This window comes from Eriocheir sinensis, chromosome 33 (assembly GCF_024679095.1).
Source record: "Eriocheir sinensis breed Jianghai 21 chromosome 33, ASM2467909v1, whole genome shotgun sequence".
In the NCBI taxonomy this organism is placed as follows: domain Eukaryota; kingdom Metazoa; phylum Arthropoda; class Malacostraca; order Decapoda; family Varunidae; genus Eriocheir; species Eriocheir sinensis.
Genome location: NC_066541.1, coordinates 4,256,966 through 4,277,169, shown reverse-complemented (window position 1 = coordinate 4,277,169; position 20,204 = coordinate 4,256,966). Strand labels below are relative to the sequence as shown.

The 20,204-nt window shown below is 42.7% G+C and overlaps 1 protein-coding gene across 1 annotated transcript; it reads right to left on the bottom strand.

Annotated features, from left to right (window-relative positions):
- Positions 1–512: 512 nt before the first annotated feature.
- LOC127006590 (tetra-peptide repeat homeobox protein 1-like) lies at positions 513–19,994 on the bottom strand. Its single transcript, XM_050876661.1, has 4 exons — positions 19,777–19,994; positions 2,759–2,992; positions 1,990–2,528; positions 513–1,610 (listed from the first exon to the last, which is right to left on the bottom strand). Exons 2-4 carry the CDS (start codon positions 2,980–2,982, stop codon positions 1,054–1,056), a joined length of 1,320 nt encoding a protein of 439 aa, XP_050732618.1. The 5' UTR covers positions 2,983–2,992; positions 19,777–19,994; the 3' UTR covers positions 513–1,053.
- Positions 19,995–20,204: the final 210 nt, after the last annotated feature.

Here is a 20,204-nt window from a genome sequence, read left to right as displayed (position 1 = left end):
GACGTGTACGTAGTGCTGACTTGCCTGATGGGCGAGCCTCCCATAACCCACGTAGCCCTGCCCCACTGGCTACCTCTTTGGCCGACTGGTAAAGGAGTGACTCTCCCACTACGCTGGTCACGGGTTCGATCCCCGGCGCCGGTAAAACCTTTCCTTGTCTGGATTAATTCTCGTGTGTTTCGTTACACGCAACGTGGCCGTGTGGCGTTTCACTATTGCGTGACTGTAATTTCAATGACTACAAACGGCGGTGTGGGGTGTGAGAGAGGGCATGTTGAAGTGATTGATTTAAATTCGTCCGCCTTTCTTCGTTTTCTCTAAATCCCTGTTTCTACATTCTCTAGTATAATGATTGGCTCCAAGCAGTGTCACGCATAAACCACGCCTCGGCCGTACGTGTCTCCTCCCACAAACCTGCGTATGACTTGACTTGGTGTATATAGACTTAGCGTGATATATCGAGTCTGTACCTATTAATTTTAACATACGGGAAATGAGCTATACTCGAAGGATCCACTCCAAATCTGTTTATTAGGTTAAGCTTAATTTTTTTTTAACATTTTCGGTTTGAACTATCTCCTTAGGTGTGTGTGTGTGTGTGTGTGTGTGTGTAATTCACCACGGCCTGATCACGTACGTGTTGGACTCGTAATCGGCAACAGGTACCCTCCCGACATGAGCACGTGCTCTATCGTTGATCTCTGGGTACTGCCAGGACCTCACCTACTTAAACATACACTACAAGAACTGAATACAACTTATCAATGGAATAAATAAAGCACATTACATGGCCTTCGGTAATAAATAATAAAAGAACAGTCACCGAGGACATAACAAACCTTTCACTTAACAACCAACTAATCGGTAGCCTATATCAGAAATCTCAGGAAGACAGTTGTTACGGCAACCACTGACTCCGTTAATTTCTCTCAGTGAACATATAGCCTACTGGATGTGTTTCCGTGCACCGAGGCAGTGCCGCTCTGTGGTGTTTTCAGTGGCCTTCGTCCTGAGGATGTCTTGCCGGGGCACCACAAGGCACCGGTGACAAGGTTAGAAAGGCCTTATGCACTGAAGGCAGTCCGGCCGCAAGCCAGAACAACACTTGAGGATGCCGGGGCAGTCGAAGTCGCTGTGGCAGTTGCTATGACAGAAAGGATTGCCAAAGAACCTTTGGCTGGGCTGAGCACTCCCTTGGCCACCAGTGGCACCAGCACTCTGGCGGATCACGCGGCTCGGCCCGTCGTCGGCGGAGCGGATGGCTCGGCCAGACATCCTGAAGCGGCGGTTGAGGCGAATCTCCCGGCGGTCGTTGCGGTCCTCTTCGTGATGCGGGGAGCGGCGTGTCCGGCGGCTCCATGGCACGCCATCAACTTCCCTGCGGCTCCGGCCACGAGCTTCACGACGCTGCTCCTGACGCTGTTCCTTGCGCTCCTGCTGGCGCTGCTCCTTGCGTTCCTGCTGCCGTTGCGCCTGGTGGTCGGGAGTGTTGCTGGGGTCCACGCCGGGGTCTGCCTGAGGGGCGTTGGCGGCCGAGCGGAAGGGAACAAAACCTGGGCCTGGGATGGGACACACGCCGGGCTTGGTGACGGGCTGCACCACGGGGGGAGCTGCACGGGGGGAGGGAGAAGGGAGAGGTTAGAGTGGAGTGGTTATTGTTAAAGTTAGGTTATTACCATGTGTGTAATTCACCACCACGGCCTGATCACGTGTTGGACTCGTAATTGCCAGCAGGTACCCTCCCGACATGACTAAGTGCTCTTTATCGTCGATCTCTGGGTACTGCCAGGACCTCACTCACCACACACCCCATCCCCCTTGCTCAAGGGGGTACAGTAACCACTCCTAGTCAACGGGAAGAATCTGGCCTGAGCGGGCTCGAACCGCCGCCCTGTCGGACAGTGAAGCCTGGCAGCGCAGGGCAGTGTATGTGTGTGTGTGTGTGTGTGTGTGTGCAGGAGTAGTAAATAGCGTAGGGGCTTGACTCACCTCCCTGCGGGGTGCGGCACACATTGGAGCAGCCGACGGGGCAGCACTTCTGTATGTTAGGGCATTGGAGATCACTCTGGCACTCCGTCACGCAAGGGGCGCCGCCGCCAAACCTGTGGACACCGTGCTGGATGCCGCTGGGCACAGGACACACGCCGCCCTTGATGCCGCCGTGGATACCTGGAGGACCCACGTGTCCTGGAGGAAACACGTGCCCTGGAGGACTCACTTGCCCTGGAAACTGGCCCGGGAACTGGCCCGGAAACTGCCCCGGAAACTGCCCCGGGAACTGCCCCGGGAACTGCCCCGGGAACTGACCTGGGAATTGACCTGGGAATTGACCTGGGAACTGTCCTCCGAACTGTTCCGGAAACTGTCCAGGGAAGTTCTGGATGGGCGGGCCGACAGGGGCCACGGGCTGGAAGGGGCAGCAGAGGCCCTGGGTGTTGCAGCAGTGTTGGTCGAAGGAGGAGCAGCGGTCACAAGGGCTTGCGAATAGTCCCAGGGGGTCCAGGATCCCAAGGGGACTGCCAGCGAATCTGCAGGACAGCACATTCCGTCAGTAACTACGATAAAACACACAATGGCACAAACCACACATCACCAACACCACCCATGTGGCCTAGACTCGACACTCACGGGCGCCACATTATTAACACCAAACATGGGAAAGATCTATACAAAAGTGAATCTAAGGAGGAAATGAATCAATAACAAAACTTCACGTCACTACCACTCTATCAACGAGAACAAGTGTCTTTCCTTATACCTGGTTTGTCCTACTTGAGGCGGGGAGTCAGCAGAGGCGGGAGCTGGCGGGGAAGCAGGGCCTGAGGGAGAGGTCGAGGAGGCGGTAGCAGGAGGCGGCGCTGGGGGAGAAGCAGTGAGGGGAGAGGAGGAGGGCGGAGAGCTTTTCTTGGAGTCTGGGAACGTTATCTGAGCGGAGACGAGGAGCGCCGAGGAGGCCAGGAGCAACACGCGAAGACCTGCCATCCTGGAGGACCTGAAGAGACAAGATAACGGGATGTAGAGGCTCTTGCCGGAGAGAGAGAGAGAGAGAGAGAGAGAGAGAGAGAGAGAGAGAGATGCGGGCGGGGTGGGTAATGCTGAAAGACAATGACCTTTCAGCAGTCAACCACCTTCAGTAACACCTTTTACTTCTCATCATGGCACTGCAGAGCTAAAAGGCACCGTCAAGGCCACACACACACACACACACACACACACACACACACACACACATTGACCTGGAAACAAGACGCCGGACAGGCGATATACGTAGGAGGGATGTGCCCTTGTGCTTGTTACGACTCTCTCTCTCTCTCTCTCTCTCTCTCTCTCTCTGACGCATATTGCCACACTTATAAAGTGATGTTGAAAGCAAAGAAAAAAAAGGAATAATTATAGTCTCCTCTAGTACAACTCTTACTATCTCGAGAAACACACACACACACACACACACACACACACACACACACACACACACACACACACACACACTTCGTTTGATGTCCACTGCCCCAACGTCTTTCATGACACACAATTGCACCAAAATCACGCCAGTATTATAGTTTTGTCTCACTGCTCTCCACTTTTGCTGGCTTTCAATGCACTCCGAATCTTCAAGGGACACTACTAGCTTTCCATTTCACTTCGAGTTTCTATTGAGGGAAACGAAGAGGAGGAGGAGGAGGAGGTAGAAGAGTAGGTGAAAAAGAACGAGAACTTGAAGAGCAAAAGGAACAAGAACATGAAGCAGAAGAACATAAACAAGAAGAACAATGAGATGAAAAAGAAATAGAAAAAGAGAAAGAAGAGAAGTAAAGGATGAAGACCAGGAAAAGCAGGAGGAAGCCAAGGAAAAGGAAGAGAAGGAAGAAGACGAGGAGGATCAGGGGGATGAGCAAAGGGATTAAAGATAATAAGCTGAAGAACGAAGACGATGAAGAAAAATTATGACGGCGAGGATGAAAATAATGACGAAAAGAAAGAAATCAAGGAACAGATTGAGGAAAGGGGAAAAGGAGAGCAGCGAGGACGAGGACAAGGAGGAGGCAGAGGAGGAAGGGGAGGAGGAGGACGTTAGCGAGGTATACCTGATGGCGGTTGTGTTGCGGTGAGAAGGGAGCATCTTACTTATATACTTTCTCCTCCCTCTCTCCCTCCCTCCCTCTCACGCCCACATCTCCCCCTTCCTTCCCACCTAACAAGGCCACCACCACCCTCGGCCCGCACGTCTCTTCCCTGTGGATGAGGAGGAGGAGCTGGAGGAGGAGGAGGAAGAAGAAAAGATGATGATGGAGAAAAAGAAAAAGAAAAAGAAAAAGAAAAAGAAGAAGAAGAAAAAGACGAAAAAGAAGAGACGACAACGACGACGCCGAATAATAATAATAATAATAATAATAATAATAATAATAATAATAATAATAATAATAATAATAATAATAATAATAATAATAATAATAATAAAAAGAAGATAACGACAACGACGACGCCGACGAATAATAATAATAATAATAATAATAATAATAATAATAATAATAATAATAATAATAATAATAATAATAATAATAATAAGATAACGATGACGACGACGACGACGACGAATAATAATAATAATAATAATAATAATAATAATAATAATAATAATAATAATAATAATAATAATAATAATAATAATAATAATAATAATAATAGGAAGAAGAAGATAACGACGACGAAGACGACGACGAAAAAGAAGAAGAAGAAGAAGAGGAAGAAGAAATAAAGGCATATGAATAAGAATAAGAAGATGAAGAGGAGGGAGAAGGAGAAGGAGAAGGACGAGGACGAGGAGAAAGAGGAAGAGGAGGTGAACGACGACAAATTATATGTTTTAGTTGTCCTCTGATAACACACACACACACACACACAGTTGACGATGACTCTCCCCACGCACTCACTCACCTCCCAACACACCCTCGCCCTCCCCACCTGAATATGGGAGAGTAACCATGACAGAAGAGAGGAGACCCGGGGGGCGTAACTCTCTGGCCTGGGGGAGAGCTCGGTGTTGCATGTGTTAATTACGTAACGATGACAAAGTAACATGCTAAGGCGGTGTGTGTGTGTGTGTGTGTGTGTGTGTGTGTGTGTGTGTGTGTGTGTGTGTGTGTGTGTGTGTGTGTGTGTGTGTGTTGCCCAATCCGCCAGAGACACGGGGACGCAATGCTCTTGGCTCTCACAACAACGATTCACACGGATGGAGTCTGCGGGCCATATTCGTAAACATTCAGGCCTCCGAAGTCACGCATTTGACAAGTCTTTCGTACGTGTTTTGGGGCATTTACAAGGGTAGTTCTGTGACCCGTCTGGTAGTTTGATCCTTCTTCTTTACCCTGAATAAAAACATGGTGCACGGTAAAAATGGCACAGGTAAAAATGGCACGGTAAAAATGGCACGGTAAAAATGGCACAGGTAAAAATGGCACGGTAAAAATGGCACGGTAAAAATGGCACGGTAAAAATGGCATGGTAAAAATAGCACGGTAAAAATGGCACGGTAAAAATGGCACGGTAAAAATGGCACGGTAAAAATGGCACGGTAAAAATGGCACAGGTAAAAATGGCACGGTAAAAATGGCACGGTAAAAATGGCACAGGTAAAAATGGCACGGTAAAAATGGTACAGGTAAAAATGGCACGGTAAAAATGGTACAGGTAAAAATGGCACGGTAAAAATGGCACAGGTAAAAATGGCACGGTAAAAATGGTACAGGTAAAAATGGCACGGTAAAAATGGTACAGGTAAAAATGGCACGGTAAAAATGGCACGGTAAAAATGGCACGGTAAAAATGGTACAGGTAAAAATGGCACGGTAAAAATGGCACGGTAAAAATGGCACGGTAAAAATGGTACAGGTAAAAATGGCACGGTAAAAATGGCACGGTAAAAATGGTACAGGTAAAAATGGCACGGTAAAAATGGTACAGGTAAAAATGGCACGGTAAAAATGGTACAGGTAAAAATGGCACGATAAAAATGGTACAGGTAAAAATGGTACGATAAAAATGGTACAGGTAAAAATGGTACGATAAAAATGGTACGATAAAAATGGTACAGGTAAAAATGGTACGATAAAAATGGTACAGGTAAAAATGGTACGATAAAAATGGTACAGGTAAAAATGGTACGATAAAAATGGTACGATAAAAATGGTACGATAAAAATGGTACAGGTAAAAATGGTACAATAAAAATGGTACAGGTAAAAATGGTACGATAAAAATGGTACAGGTAAAAATGGCACGATAAAAATGGTACAGGTAAAAATGGTACGATAAAAATGGTACAGGTAAAAATGGTACAGGTAAAAATGGTACAGGTAAAAATGGTACAGGTAAAAATGGCACGGTAAAAATGGTACAGGTAAAAATGGTACAGGTAAAAATGGCACGGTAAAAATGGTACAGGTAAAAATGGCACGGTAAAAATGGTACAGGTAAAAATGGTACAGGTAAAAATGGCACGGTAAAAATGGTACAGGTAAAAATCGTACAGGTAAAAATGGTACAGGTAAAAATGGCACAGGTAAAAATGGTACAGGTAAAAATGGTACAGGTAAAAATGGCACAGGTAAAAATGGTACAGGTAAAAATGGTACAGGTAAAAATGGCACAGGTAAAAATGGTACAGGTAAAAATGGTACAGGTAAAAATGGTACAGGTAAAAATGGCACAGGTAAAAATGGCACGGTAAAAATGGCACAGGTAAAAATGGCACGGTAAAAATGGCACAGGTAAAAATGGCACGGTAAAAATGGCACAGGTAAAAATGGCACGGTAAAAATGGTACGGTAAAAATGGTACGGTAAAAATGGCACAGGTAAAAATGGCACAGGTAAAAATTTGGTAAAAATGGTAAAAATGGCACGGTAAAATGGTACGGTAAAAATGGTACGGTAAAAATGGTACGGTAAAAATGGTACAGGTAAAAATGGCACGGTAAAAATGGCACGGAAAAAATGGTACGGTAAAAAATTTAATGGTAAAAATGGCACAGGTAAAAATGGCACAAAAAAATGGCACGGTAAAAATGGTACATAAAAAATGGTACGGTAAAAATGGCACGGTAAAAATGGCACGGTAAAAATGGTACGGTAAAAATGGCACGGTAAAAATGGTACGGTAAAAATGGTACGGTAAAAATGGCACGGTAAAAATGGTACGGTAAAAATGGTACGGTAAAAATGGTACGGTAAAAATGGCACGGTAAAAATGGTACGGTAAAAATGGTACGGTAAAAATGGCACGGTAAAAATGGCACGGTAAAAATGGCACGGTAAAAATGGCACGGTAAAAATGGTACGGTAAAAATGGTACGGTAAAAATGGAACGGTAAAAATGGCACGGTAAAAATGGTACGGTAAAAATGGCACGGTAAAAATGGCACGGTAAAAATGGTACGGTAAAAAAAATGGCACAGGTAAAAATGGTACGGTAAAAATGGCACGGAAAAAATGGCACGGTAAAAATGGTACGGTAAAAATGGCACGGTAAAAATGGCACGGTAAAAATGGCACGGTAAAAATGGTACGGTAAAAATGGTACGGTAAAAATGGCACAGGTAAAAATGACACAGGTAAAAATGGCACGGTAAAAATGGTACGGTAAAAATGGTACGGTAAAAATGGTACGGTAAAAATGGCACAGGTAAAAATGACACAGGTAAAAATGGCACAGGTAAAAATGGCACTGGTAAAAATGGCACGGTAAAAATGGCACGGTAAAAATGGCACGGTAAAAATGGTACGGTAAAAATGGTACTGTAAAAATGGCACAGGTAAAAATGGCACAGGTAAAAATGGCACAGGTAAAAATGGCACGGTAAAAATGGCACAAGTGGAAAAGTAGGAAAAAATGGCACAGATAAAATAGCAATTATTGAAACAGCATACCAAATATAACTCTCTTTAATAACTGTATCTTTATTACTAAACTGTATCTTTATTACAAAAATCTAATGTTATGACCCAATCTAGATAGCAACTGTTCATTACTAAAAACATACATCAGAACCTGGCTGATCTTCATGGCCTTTGCAAATAGTTGAAATGGGAGGTGGAAGTGTCTGAGAATATATCAACCTATCTTGCACACTTTTAGAATATGTATGTCTCCTGTCCAGCGTTTATACTCCGAATCTTCAAGGGACACTACTAGCTTTCCATTTCACTTCGAGGTTCTATTGAGGAAAACGAAGAAGAAGAGGAGGAGGAGGAGGAGGAGGAGGAGGTAGAAGAAGAGTAGGTGCAGAAGAACGAGAACATGAAGAGCAAAATGAGCAAGAACATGAACCAGAAGAACATGAACAATATAAACAATGAGATGAAAAAGAAATAGAAGAAGAGAAAGAAGAGAAGTAAAGGATGAAGACCAGGAAAAGCTTTCGGCTCTCACAACAACCCTATCCAATGGCCACAAAGGTGATCATTCGGGGTCTCATGAGTGTTCTTATCCCGATCATGGCACAGAAGAAGCCTTGTTAAACTATTACTAGGCTCATAAGACTGTCGATGGAAATAGTAACACAACCTCAACGAAAGTCTTATTAACTCGCGAAGGAAATATATTCAGCATTTAGTCCTCCGCAGTTTAAGGGTTAAATGTGGGTGTGTAAGCCCCAAAATGTTGAAGAATGTGAAATTGCAACACACACACACACACTCACATACACGAGGGGTTCAGATTGGTCACGGGGGGGTGGTGGATGATATGATTTGTTACGCAACCCTCGCATGCACGCACGGAAAGCACGGAGGCACTACGACAAAATAACTTATGAATCAGAGAGAGAGAGAGAGAGAGAGAGAGAGAGAGAGAGAGAGAGAGAGAGAGAGAGAGAGAGAGAGAGAGACATTTTTTTTAGCCCAAATCATTTAGCCCTAAAAATATGTTCCTTAATTTCCTTGTATTACTTCATTATCTGTGTCAATGTGTAGGCTAATTTTCATCTTGTGTGTGTGTGTGTGTGTGTGTGTGTGTGTGTGTGTGTGTGTGTTCGTACCTAATTGTTCTTACTTATTTTCTGGCAGTGTTCTGTCTTCTAAAACAGTTGTGTCCTACTTTCCTTTATCAAAAAATGAATGTTTTTGGGACACACGAGTTCTTCCGGTCATATATTCCTTTGATTCATTGCTCTGTTTGGAAAGCTGAAGTTTCTCACATCTCTTCTTGTATCTATTTCTTAATTTTTACACTTTTAATTTTTATTCATATTTATTCCAATTTGTTTATTCTTATTTATATTATGTTCTATATATATGTATTCCTATCAACTCTATTTATATGTATTTCTATTTATATTTCTTATCTTACTGCTCATATCTTTTATCATATCTCTTCGGTAATCTTTTCTTATATAATTTCGTTCTCTCTCTCTCTCTCTCTCTCTCTCTCTCTCTCTCTCTCTCTCTCTCTCTCTCTGTGTGTGTGTGTGTGTGTGTGTGCATCAGTCAGCCTCCGCCCCCCGTCAGCACCCACGCGCCCTCTGTGTGTCAAGGGTGAACTCTCCCTCCTCGGGTCCTGACATTGCTTGGCCGTGGCATTTGGTGATTCACATTTTTCAGCACACTTACCGGCGACGCCTTTTCCACAAACAAAACGAAGAAAAGATTACCACGAAAACAGATACGCACGCGGCCCTCACAAATCATATACGTTCATTCTCCACTTAAAACTCTGAAGGTCGAGAAAATGAAAGCAAAAATCACGAGGGGAATAATTACCCATGAGAACACGCGTTGTTATACTTACCATGTTCACGGGAAGATATACACATGCGCCTTCGTACACTATTTTTATCTTTCCTTCTTATTCGTGGATACGCTGCGCAGTTTTCTATTACGCAAGCTTCACGGACTAAAAACTTGAGGGAACTGAATAAAATGAGGAAAGGGAGAAAGACTAGAGAACAAAATAACTCGCCTGAAACAAAATGACGACAGATGGGAGAAGGAGAACAGAACTGTCACTCTAAAAGACAAACCGAGGCAACAGAATAAAAAAAGAAGAAAGAAATAGTAGAACAAAAGTCACTCAAAAAGACAAACCGAGGCAACGGAATAAAAATAGAAGAAAGAAAAAGTAGAACGAAAGTCACTTAAAAAGACAAACCAAGGCAACAGAATAAAAAAGAAAGAAGGAAGAAAAAGTAGAACAAAAGTCACTCAAAAAGACAAACTGAGGCGATAGAAGTCAAATAAGCGAAGGAAGAAAACTGAGAACAAAACAACGTCGCTCAAAAAGACAAGCGGAGGGGAAATAATCAAATAAACGAAGGAGGAAAAAGTTGAACAAAATAATCACACAAAGACAAACGGAAGCAGTATAATGAAATGAACGAGGTAAGAAAAAGTAGAACAATACAATAATCCTCAAAATGAAAAAAAATGAGGCGATATAATTATATGAACAAAGAAAGGAAAATATAACAAAACTATGCCATTCTTAAGACAAAGCAAGGCAACATAATAAACGATTAAAATGAGGAAGAGCAAACCAAACTAACGATCATTAACACAAATCTCTTAACGCTCTCAGGAATAAGGAGGAGCGATCGGAGGAACGCGGCAAAATCGAAGCCTGTTTACGAGGAGTTAATATTCCTAAAGATCTCGCTATTCTTCACTTCTCTCTGTTATGTCCTCAAACCACTCTCAGACACCACCACCATCATTACAGTACAAAGAGTCGTCCCCTAATGCCTAAAACCCTACCGTCATTCACAATATCTACGAGGAGTTAATATTCCTAAAGATCTCGCTATTCTTCACTTCTCTCTGTTATGTCCTCAAACCACTCCCAGACACCACCACCATCATCACAGTACAAAGAGTCGTCCCCTAATGCCTAAAACCCTACTATCATTCACAATATCTACGAGGAGTTAATATTTCTGAAGGTCTTTTTATTAGTGACTACTGCACTCTTAACCTATGTCCAAACAACAACAACAACAACAACAACAACAACAAGGACAACAGCAACAACAACACACGCATCCACCATATCTACAGGAAGCTTCAGTTTAGCGATGATTCGTACAGCAAACCTCAAACATCCGGAACAGGCAATAACTCAAACTACGCACATGATACGAATCTTGCAAGAACCATTTGATCTCTATAGGAGTGGCGATTGCTACTTCTACTACTACTGCTACTACTGCTACTACTTACTATTACTACTACTACTACTACTACTACTATTACTATTACTACTACTACTTCTATAACTATTAGTCCTAACCACCTCAGCAACACCTACCACACCTACCACAGCCACTCGAGACGGAAGTTAATGAGTCAACGAGATAATTACACCTTCCACCACTTCCGCAGCCTCAAAGGAGTGACAACTACGCCCCAGGACCTTCCCGCGGTCATATGGAAGTCCCGAGGGCGTGAAGGACTCCCGTAAAGTCCTTCCTTCGTTCCCTTTCTTCCCTTCCTCCACGACTCAGAACAGAAGTCAAGGTTAAGAGGGTCTGATTCCTTGCTTGGTGCGGAACTTTCCCCCAAGGACGGTGTAGTGGAGGGATTGTTCGTGAGCCATGGAGGATGGAGAAAAATAAGGAGGGTTCAGACAAGGAGAAAGAGAATTAAAAGAAGGAGAGAAGGATTAGAATAAATAGCAAGCTTGGTGTTGCACTTTCCCTCAAGGACAGTATGGTGGAGAGATTGTTTATGTGCCACGGGGGATGAAAGGAGGAGTGGGGTTAGGTTATATTAAGGAGGAGGATTTTTTTTTCTTTCAGTAAAGGAGGCAGCTCAAGGGCAAAAACATATGAAAGCAAAAAAGCCCGCTAAGCACTGCTCCTACAAAAGGGAGTAGAGAAAAGTGGCCAAAAGAGAGATCGATTTCAAGTGGAAAGGTGTTTTGATACCATTCTCTTGAAAGCAGTCAAGTCGCAGGCAGAAGAAAATACAGACGAAGGGTGGCTGTTCCAGAGGTCACCAGTGAGGGGGATGAAAGAATAAAGATGCTTGTTAGCTCTTGCATAAGATATTTGGACAGTTTAGGGATGAGCTAGAGTAGAAAGTCGGGTACAGAGGGGCCGCGGGAGGGATGGAGGCATGTAGTGAACAGGATTAAAAGCAGAGGAGGATTAGAGGAAATCGCAAGTTTGGTGTGACTTTTCAAGGACAGTTCAATGGAAAGACTTTGTGCGTCACTGAGGACAACACTGAAGAAGAGGGATTAGATGAAAAAGGAAGATTAAAAGAAAAAGATGAGGAGGAGGATTAAAAGAAGTAGCAAGTTTCCAGTCCTCCTCGCTTCCTTCTCCTTTCATTACTCATACTACTCCTAGAAATCTTTGATACCCCCACACATACAACCCTTGGCACCATCTCAGAATGCCAAGTAACCAAACCAGAGTGGACTGTCAAAGCGAGGCAAACCGGGCCAGCGTAACAACAGAAGTTCGTACTGCGTCGGTTCTCCCAGGGCAGCAGGCAACAGTCAGGGTCACAAGGAGGAGGAGGAGGAGGAGCGCACGGTCACCTCAAACACACCTTTCACTTCTCCTCCAGACCAAGATGCAAGACTCTTTCTCTGGCAAGTGTCCAAAGACGGGTCAACATTGCACCCTAATCCAAGGACATACTAGCCTACCCTCCCTCTTCCATCTCCTTGCAACAACCCATCCCTATTTTCTCTCTTTCTTCCCTCTCTCATCTTTTCTCTGTGGTGTCCCCGGCTAGAAAGTGATGTGGGGACTCTAGGCTTTTTGTATCGAGTTAGTTTATCTTGGTTTTCTATCTCCAGCAGCAACCCATCCCCGTTTTCTTTATTTTTTCTCTCTCATCTTTTTCCTGTGGTGTCCCTGGTTAAAATGTGATGTCGCGGGATTCTCGGCTTTTTGTATCGAGTTAGTTTATCTTGGTTTTCTATCTTCAGCAGCTACTCATCAAAGTTTCCCTTCTTTCTTTTCTCTCTCATCTTTTTCCTGTGGTGTCCCCGGCTAAAATGTCATGCCGCGGGATTCTCGGCTTTTTGTATCGAGTTAGTTAAGTTTATCTTCGTTTTCTATCTCCTGCAGCAACCCATCCCCATTTTCTTTCTTCCATCTCTCTCTCTCTCTCTCTCACCTTTTTCCTGTGGTGTCCCCGGTTAAAATGTGATGTCGCGGGATTCTCGACTTTTTGTATCATGTTAGTTTATCTTCGTTTTCTATCTCCTGCTACAACCCATCCCCATTTTCTCTCTCTTATCTTTCCCTGTGGTGTCCTTGGCTATAAAGGGATATTGCAGGGATTCTACGCTTTTTGCATCGAGTTAATTCCAGTTCTGGGCGAGGTTACGAGTACGAGAATCCATAGAAGGCGTCTGGCAGAGGTCAAGGTTCAGAGGAGTAATATGAGAGGAGGGAAAACGTGCGTGTCACCCCTAAACTAATCAAGAGAACTGGACGGAAAGCATTGCACAACGGAGATTTTAAGGAGGGCGAAGTAATTATCGAGATAGAATAATGAAACTGAAAATAAAGCAACCACCCCAAAATGTTAACCCGGTAGCAGCGACGGGACAAATTTGTGGCTTTACCGTATACCAGCGACGGGCCACATTTTTGCCATGATATAAACCTCCCAAAATAGATGATGCATAAACTGATCACAAATGCGTTGATATATATTATGAAATGGTTTGTGTGAATGGTGATTTTTTCGCATTTTTCTCGCTAAGAGGGGCCTTAAGAAACATGATCCCCGCAGTTACCGGGTTAAGCTGTAAATAATATAATAATGAAACTGAAAATAAATACCCTCATCCCCCAAGAAAAGAGTTATTAAGCTGTAAATAAACTGAAGTGATAATTATGCAAAATACGAAAAATCAACAAAACGAGAAAATAAGCTGAAGGTGAAATTGGTTAAGAGCAGAAAAAAAGAGAAGTCAGCGAGGAGAGACAAAATATTTACGAAACAAACAAAAAATTACAGAAAAAATAGAAGACAGGACAGAGACAGAAAAGGAAGAAAAGGTAAATAAGACAAGCAGCCAAAAGAGAAGAAAAAGAGAAAACAGACAGCAAGAGAAAAAAAGGAAAACACCAAAACAAACAAAAAAAGTCTGAAAAAGAAGAAGGAATGATTGAAAGGCAGAGAATGAGAATACAGAGAAGAGGAAGAAAAAAAATACAGAAGTCGTAAATAAGCCAAATAGATAGAAGGGCAAAAGATAAAAGAAGATAAAACAAAAAGATAATAGAAGCAAGACAAAAATGAAGACAAAAACGAGACAGACATAAAGGAACAGAGAGGAGGGCAGAAGATAAAAGAAGGCAGACAGCAAAAAAAGAAACACATGAAGACGGAAAAAGAAGATAGACTGGGTAAAAGATAAGAGGGGAGAGCGAGACACGGATAAAAGGAATTGAAAAGAACGGAGAGACAGCGAAAATAACAACAACAACAACAACAACAACAACAACAACAACAACAACAACAACAACAAAAGAGAACGGGTAAAAAAAAAAACGAAAGACGATGACATATAGCAAAGTGAGGAAAAAAACAACAACAACGAAGACACACACACACACACAAAAAAAAATACAAGACACGAATCTTTAAATACCATAACAATACTAATAAAGCACACACACACACACACACACACACACACACACACACACACACACACACACGCACATAGACACACTTTCTACAGCCTTGAGTTCGGCGCAGGGCATCATGATAAAGCAAATATATGCCTTCATGTTTAATGTAAAAATAAAAAGATGATAAACCTGAATGTGTTGTTGTAATGATTTTTTTTCCTACTTAGACTAAAGGATATGATCAGTGGTTGGGGGAGAGGGAGAAGGGGTGAAGAAGAAGAGGGATTGGTAACAGGAATGAGATGATAGTGGAGAGGAGGAGGAGGAGGAGGAGGAGACTATCATGGAAAAGAGGAAAGGGGGTGATGAAAGAAGAGGGATTGGTAACAGGAATGAGATGATGATGGCGAGCAGGAGGCAGCCATAAAGGAAGGGGAAGAGGGCAATGGAAGAAGATGTGGAATTGGTAAGAGGAATGAGATGATAGAGAAGGAGGATATCACTAGAAAGAAGAGGGATTAGTAACAGGAATGAGATGATGATGGAGGGCAGGAGGCAGTCATAAAGGAGGGGAAGAGGGAATGGAAGAAGATAGGGAATTGGTAAGAGGAATGAGATGATAGGGAAGGAGGATATCATTAGAAAGAAGGAGGGCGGGTTAAGAAGAAGAGGGATTGGTAACATGAGTAAGATGATGACGGAGAGGAAGACAGAAGGAAGGCGAGAGGGGAAGAAGGAAGTGAAGGCGGCAGAAGATGTGCGAAAGGAGAGAGAGAGAGAGAGAGAGAGAGAGAGAGAGAGAGAGAGAGAGAGAGAGAGAGAGAGAGAGAGAGAGACAGAGAGAGAGAGGTAAACAAGGAAAAAAAGGTGAAAGAAGAAAAAAAGTAGAGGAAATACAGAGGAAAATACGCGAAAGAAGGAAAATGGAAGGATAAATAAAGTGGAAAAATATAAATGGAGGGAAAACGGGAACATTACATTGGAGGAAAAGAAAGGAAGGAAGGAAAACATGGAAAAAAAGGAGGAAAGGAAGAAAACGATTGAATTAGATAAATCGTAGAAGAAAATAAAAAAAAAAGAAATAGAAGAACGGTGAAATTAGTGGAAAAGTAGAAAAAGTAAAAAAAAAAAGTAGAAAGGGAGGAATGGAAGGACGACTGAATTAGAAGAAAAGTAGAATAAACTAGGAAGGCAAGAAAGAAAAAAAGATTAAACTAGAGAAGAAGGAAAAAATAGAAACGAAACAATGAATGGTTGAATTGGAAAAAATAACAGGAGAAAAATTAGGAAGGGAAGAAAGAACGATTAAATAAGATAAAAAATGTAAAGAAGAATACGAGGAGAAGAATAAGAGGGAGACAAGGCTGATTGAGATATATAAGGGTGGGAAGAGTGTTGATTTGGGCAGGTGGGTGTTGGTTCTGACACCAGGTGATTCAAGGTTGCCATGACGACGGTATCAAGGCTTACATGCGGGCGTAGACACACACACACACACACACACACACACACACACACACACACACACACATACACACACACTTTTCGTTCCTAAGTATCATAACAAGTAGATATATAATTATTTCCCATGTAGAGGAGGAGGAGGAAGAGAAGGAGGGGGAGATAAAGAAGGAGGAAGAGGAAGAGGAGGAGGAGGAGGAGGAGGAGGAGGAGGAGGAGGCCACAATAAAGAAAGTAAGAGTGACAATGGCGAGTACGTAACATATACATTAAGTTACGAGACTGATGGCCAATGGGTACATCTCTCTCTCTCTCTCTCTCTCTGTTACTTTATCTCTTCTTTTCTACATTATAAGTCTTGTTTGATTTGTTTTTCCGTTTTTTCTGTTCATTTTTTTGTCTCCATTTTACATGTCTTCTCTTTTTGTTTCGTCTTCTTCTACTTCTTTTCTTCTTCTTCTTCCTCTTCTTCTTCTTCATCTTGTACCCCTCTCTCTCTCTCTCTCTCTCTCTCTCTCTCTCGCTGTTACGTCATGAATATAAAGTTGATACAAAGAAGAAGAAAAAGCATGAACTCAATTATCAGTCTTGGCACAACCTCGATGCCTTAATTTCCTGATGAGTACATTCACTCCAAGCCTTATCGATGAGAAAAAGAAGGCAAGAAAAAGAACATTAATCATAGCAGGGACGTCATTATCAAAACAAAAATAATACGGATGAAGGACGGCAAACAAATGAGCATCGAGTATAAGAGAATTAAGTATGGCGTGTATTTTATAGCTGTTGAAAAATCGGAAGTAGGGAATGAGACTCTCTCTCTCTCTCTCTCTCTCTCTCTCTCTCTTGGCGTCAAAATAGTTAAATCTCAAATTCCCCCAACCACGGATCGATGCAAAGAATAAAGCGAACAGAATGTTGGGTTCCATTAATACAAACTTCTCATTCAAAAAACAAAACGTAACTATCACTGCACAACAGTTATGTCAGACCCAACTTGGACTACGCGGTCATCGTTTAATTAGAGGGTTCAACGTCGGGCAACAAGGATGATCTCTTCCTTTCGCAACAAACCTTACGTGGGAAGGTTTTATGTCTTAAAATCTCTCTTAAGAAAGCCCGCCTCCGAGGGAAACAGATCGAATGTTTCGGAATACTTCATGGTTTTACGAATGTGGATGAATGCAAAGTGTTTATTACCGATGCCATTTAGCGAACGAGAAATAATAGCGATTAACAAACATGGAAAAAAGCAAATTCATACCATCAAATTCTTTTTCCCATCGTTTTCGCACGAGAATGGAATAAGATCACGTCATCTGTGGTTCAGTGCAACACAAATTACTCACTATACACAAACCGATATTTATTCCACTTTGATATTCGCAGATATGGAACGTCGTGGTGGCCGATTCATTTAAGAACAGTCTTGATCATAGGATCTCTCTCTCTCTCTCTCTCTCTCTCTCTCTCTCTCTCTCTCTCTCTCTCCGCACGTCACACCTGAGACACAATAATTAAGGTGCGCTGTTTTGCCTCGAAACTCTCACCTTCACAAACTTTCCTGCCCTCACGTGTGCAAGCGAGGTGAAGGGGGAGAGAGGGGGGAGAGGGAGAGGAGAGGGGAAGGAAAGGGATACAGGTATACACAGGTGACCAAGCGTGTATGATAAAGTGATTAGGTGTGGCAGGTAAGTGTAATATAGTAAGTGACATATAGAGGGAATGTTGTGTAAGGGGAGGTGGTGTCTTTGGTGCGTGTTATTGTGTGTGTGGTGTGTATGTGTGTGTGTGTGTGTGTGTGTGTGTGTGTGTGTGTGTGTGTGTGTGTGTGTTAGATAGACAATACTAAAAGGATAATTGTGTCTAGGAGGAAGAGGAAGAGGAAGAGGTTGAGGATGAGAAGAATTAGGGAAAGGAGGAGTAAAAACGACAACAACAACAACGGCGATGATGACACACGGGCAAGAACAAGGACACGAAGAGGAAAAAAGAACAAACAAGGAATAAAAGAAGTCAAGGATAAGGGAAAGTTGTACGATTATAAAACAGGTAACAAGAAGAAGATGAACAAAGAAAAGAGAGAAAGGAGAGAAAGGAAAAAAAGAGGTAGTAAGAAATTAGGTGAAGGTAAAGGTAAGGAAATAATAAATGTAAGGAAAGAAAGGAAAGGGAAAATAATTATAGTTATGATGAAATAGGCAAGAAGAAAATAAACAAAGAAAACAAGGAAAAGAAAAGTAAAAAGAGGTTGTGAGAAAGCAGGTGAGGATGAAGAAGATAAGGAAAGAAAGGAGAAATGAGAGCTATGATGAAACAGGCAACAATAAAGAGAGGAACAAAGAAAACAAAGAAAGTAAAAGTAAAAATGAAATAATAAGAAGGCAGGTGAGGATGAAGGTAAGGAAACAAAAGAAGGGCGAAAGTAGGGAAAGGGCAGATAATATACTGAAACAGGAGATGAGAGGGAAAATACGACGAAAATAAGAAATAAAAGGTAAGAAGGATGAGGGAGGATGAGGAGAAATGGGAAGGTGATGGAAGCATAGTGGAAATAAAAAATTAGGAAATATGAGGAAGTTGATGAAGAGAAGACAAAGAAAGGAAGGAGGATCAAGGGAATAGACAATAGAGGATGAAGAGATACGAGAAGGTGACGGGAGTGGTAAAAAGAAAGGGCAGGGAAATAATTATGAGACAGAGGAGGAGGAGACAAAAACTAAAAGAAAACAGAAGGATCGACGAAAATAAACAAAAAGGGAAGGTGGTGGAAATAATGATAATGAAAGGTGGGAAGAGGGAGTAAGAAAGTAGTGGATAAAAGAGTCATGCTAAAAGTGGTGCATAAGGGTAAGGGTATAAGTGGTAAGGAGACAAGTGGAGAAGGAGACCGAGGAAGAGGTAAACGGATTTATAAAAGAAAGACACGAGACGGACACAAATTAATAAACAGTAGCCTACAAATCAGACCGCAGTGAAGCAGACTCAAGCACAACAGCGGGCGCATCTAATTTGGGACAATGATGCTGAGACTGTCCTCCACGCCCTCCACCGTCACCAAAATAATCCCGCCCACCCACTATACGGCAAGACAGATTCAGGGTGGAACAGACCGAGCAAGATCAGTCCCCCAAGCCGGCCTTCCCCATCTACTTCCCCAGCTGAAGGAGGAACAGGAGGTGGATAATTAAAGGAGGAGGAGGATTAATAATAGTGTCCCTAATGCCTTCTACTTGAGTAAGAGGAAAACACCAATTTCAAGACAATCTATCGTATTCCCCGGCGACATTAGGCTACATTGTTTTAAGAGCTACTAGTAAAATGACACTGTGGCTAACGTTCCTTTTTCCTGAGTATATTTTTATTATACATCCACACACAACGTTGTCATTTTAATGCAGAATGATACAAGGCGGCGAGGCTACGCTAAAGTATTGACCCCCCCCCCCCCCCAAAAAAAAAAAAAAAAAAAAAAAAATGGCTCTCATGCTTATCAAAATTTAATGCTCTCTGTATCTGAAAAAAAATATTGTGGTTCTACTATTTCACTGTTTTTTTCTATATTGTCTTAGTATTTTGTTTGTATGTTATCACCTTGAGTAGCTATTCTATGTTTGGGAAGATTTCGTTAGTAACCCATAATGATAACAATATTCTCTCTCTCTCTCTCTCTCTCTCTCTCTCTCTCTCTCCATGCATAGTCCAACAGCTTCAGCGAGTTACCATTATTAACATCCTGCTGAGCTCCGTCCACCACGCCACCACACTGCTTGCTTCGGTCTCGGTGAAGCCTCCAACCCTCTGACCTGTTGATGAAGGGCTGTGACGGCCTAGGACACCCCACTCGCCCCGGGTGTTGTCCTGCGAGATTATCACAGGCGTGTTAGCTGGCCTGTCTTGCTGAGGAGGACAGAGGTGGGGTGGATGACCGGTGATCGTCCACCCGCTGCCCGTCACGCTGCTTTGTTTACTCTCAGATAGTGACGCTGAATAAAGTCGCTGATGGTCATGCACTTTTGTCTTTGCAACAGCACCACGCCAAGTTATTATTTTATTTTTCGGTGCTATACCACACAACCGTTTTATAGTTTTATTCCTTAGAGTTCTTCCATATGTTAGGTGTTTATTTCTGAATTTGATGTTTCGATATG

Bases quoted from the DNA above. Each gene is read 5' to 3' on its own strand.
- LOC127006590 (XM_050876661.1), bottom strand. From the start codon at position 2,982: ATGGCAGGTCTTCGCGTGTTGCTCCTGGCCTCCTCGGCGCTCCTCGTC. The intron at 2,529-2,758 runs GTATAAGGAAAG...GCTGTCCTGCAG, and splicing joins CCTCAAGTAGGACAAACCAG to ATTCGCTGGCAGTCCCCTTG. The intron at 1,611-1,989 runs GTGAGTCAAGCC...CCCCCCGTGCAG, and splicing joins GTGCCGCACCCCGCAGGGAG to CTCCCCCCGTGGTGCAGCCC.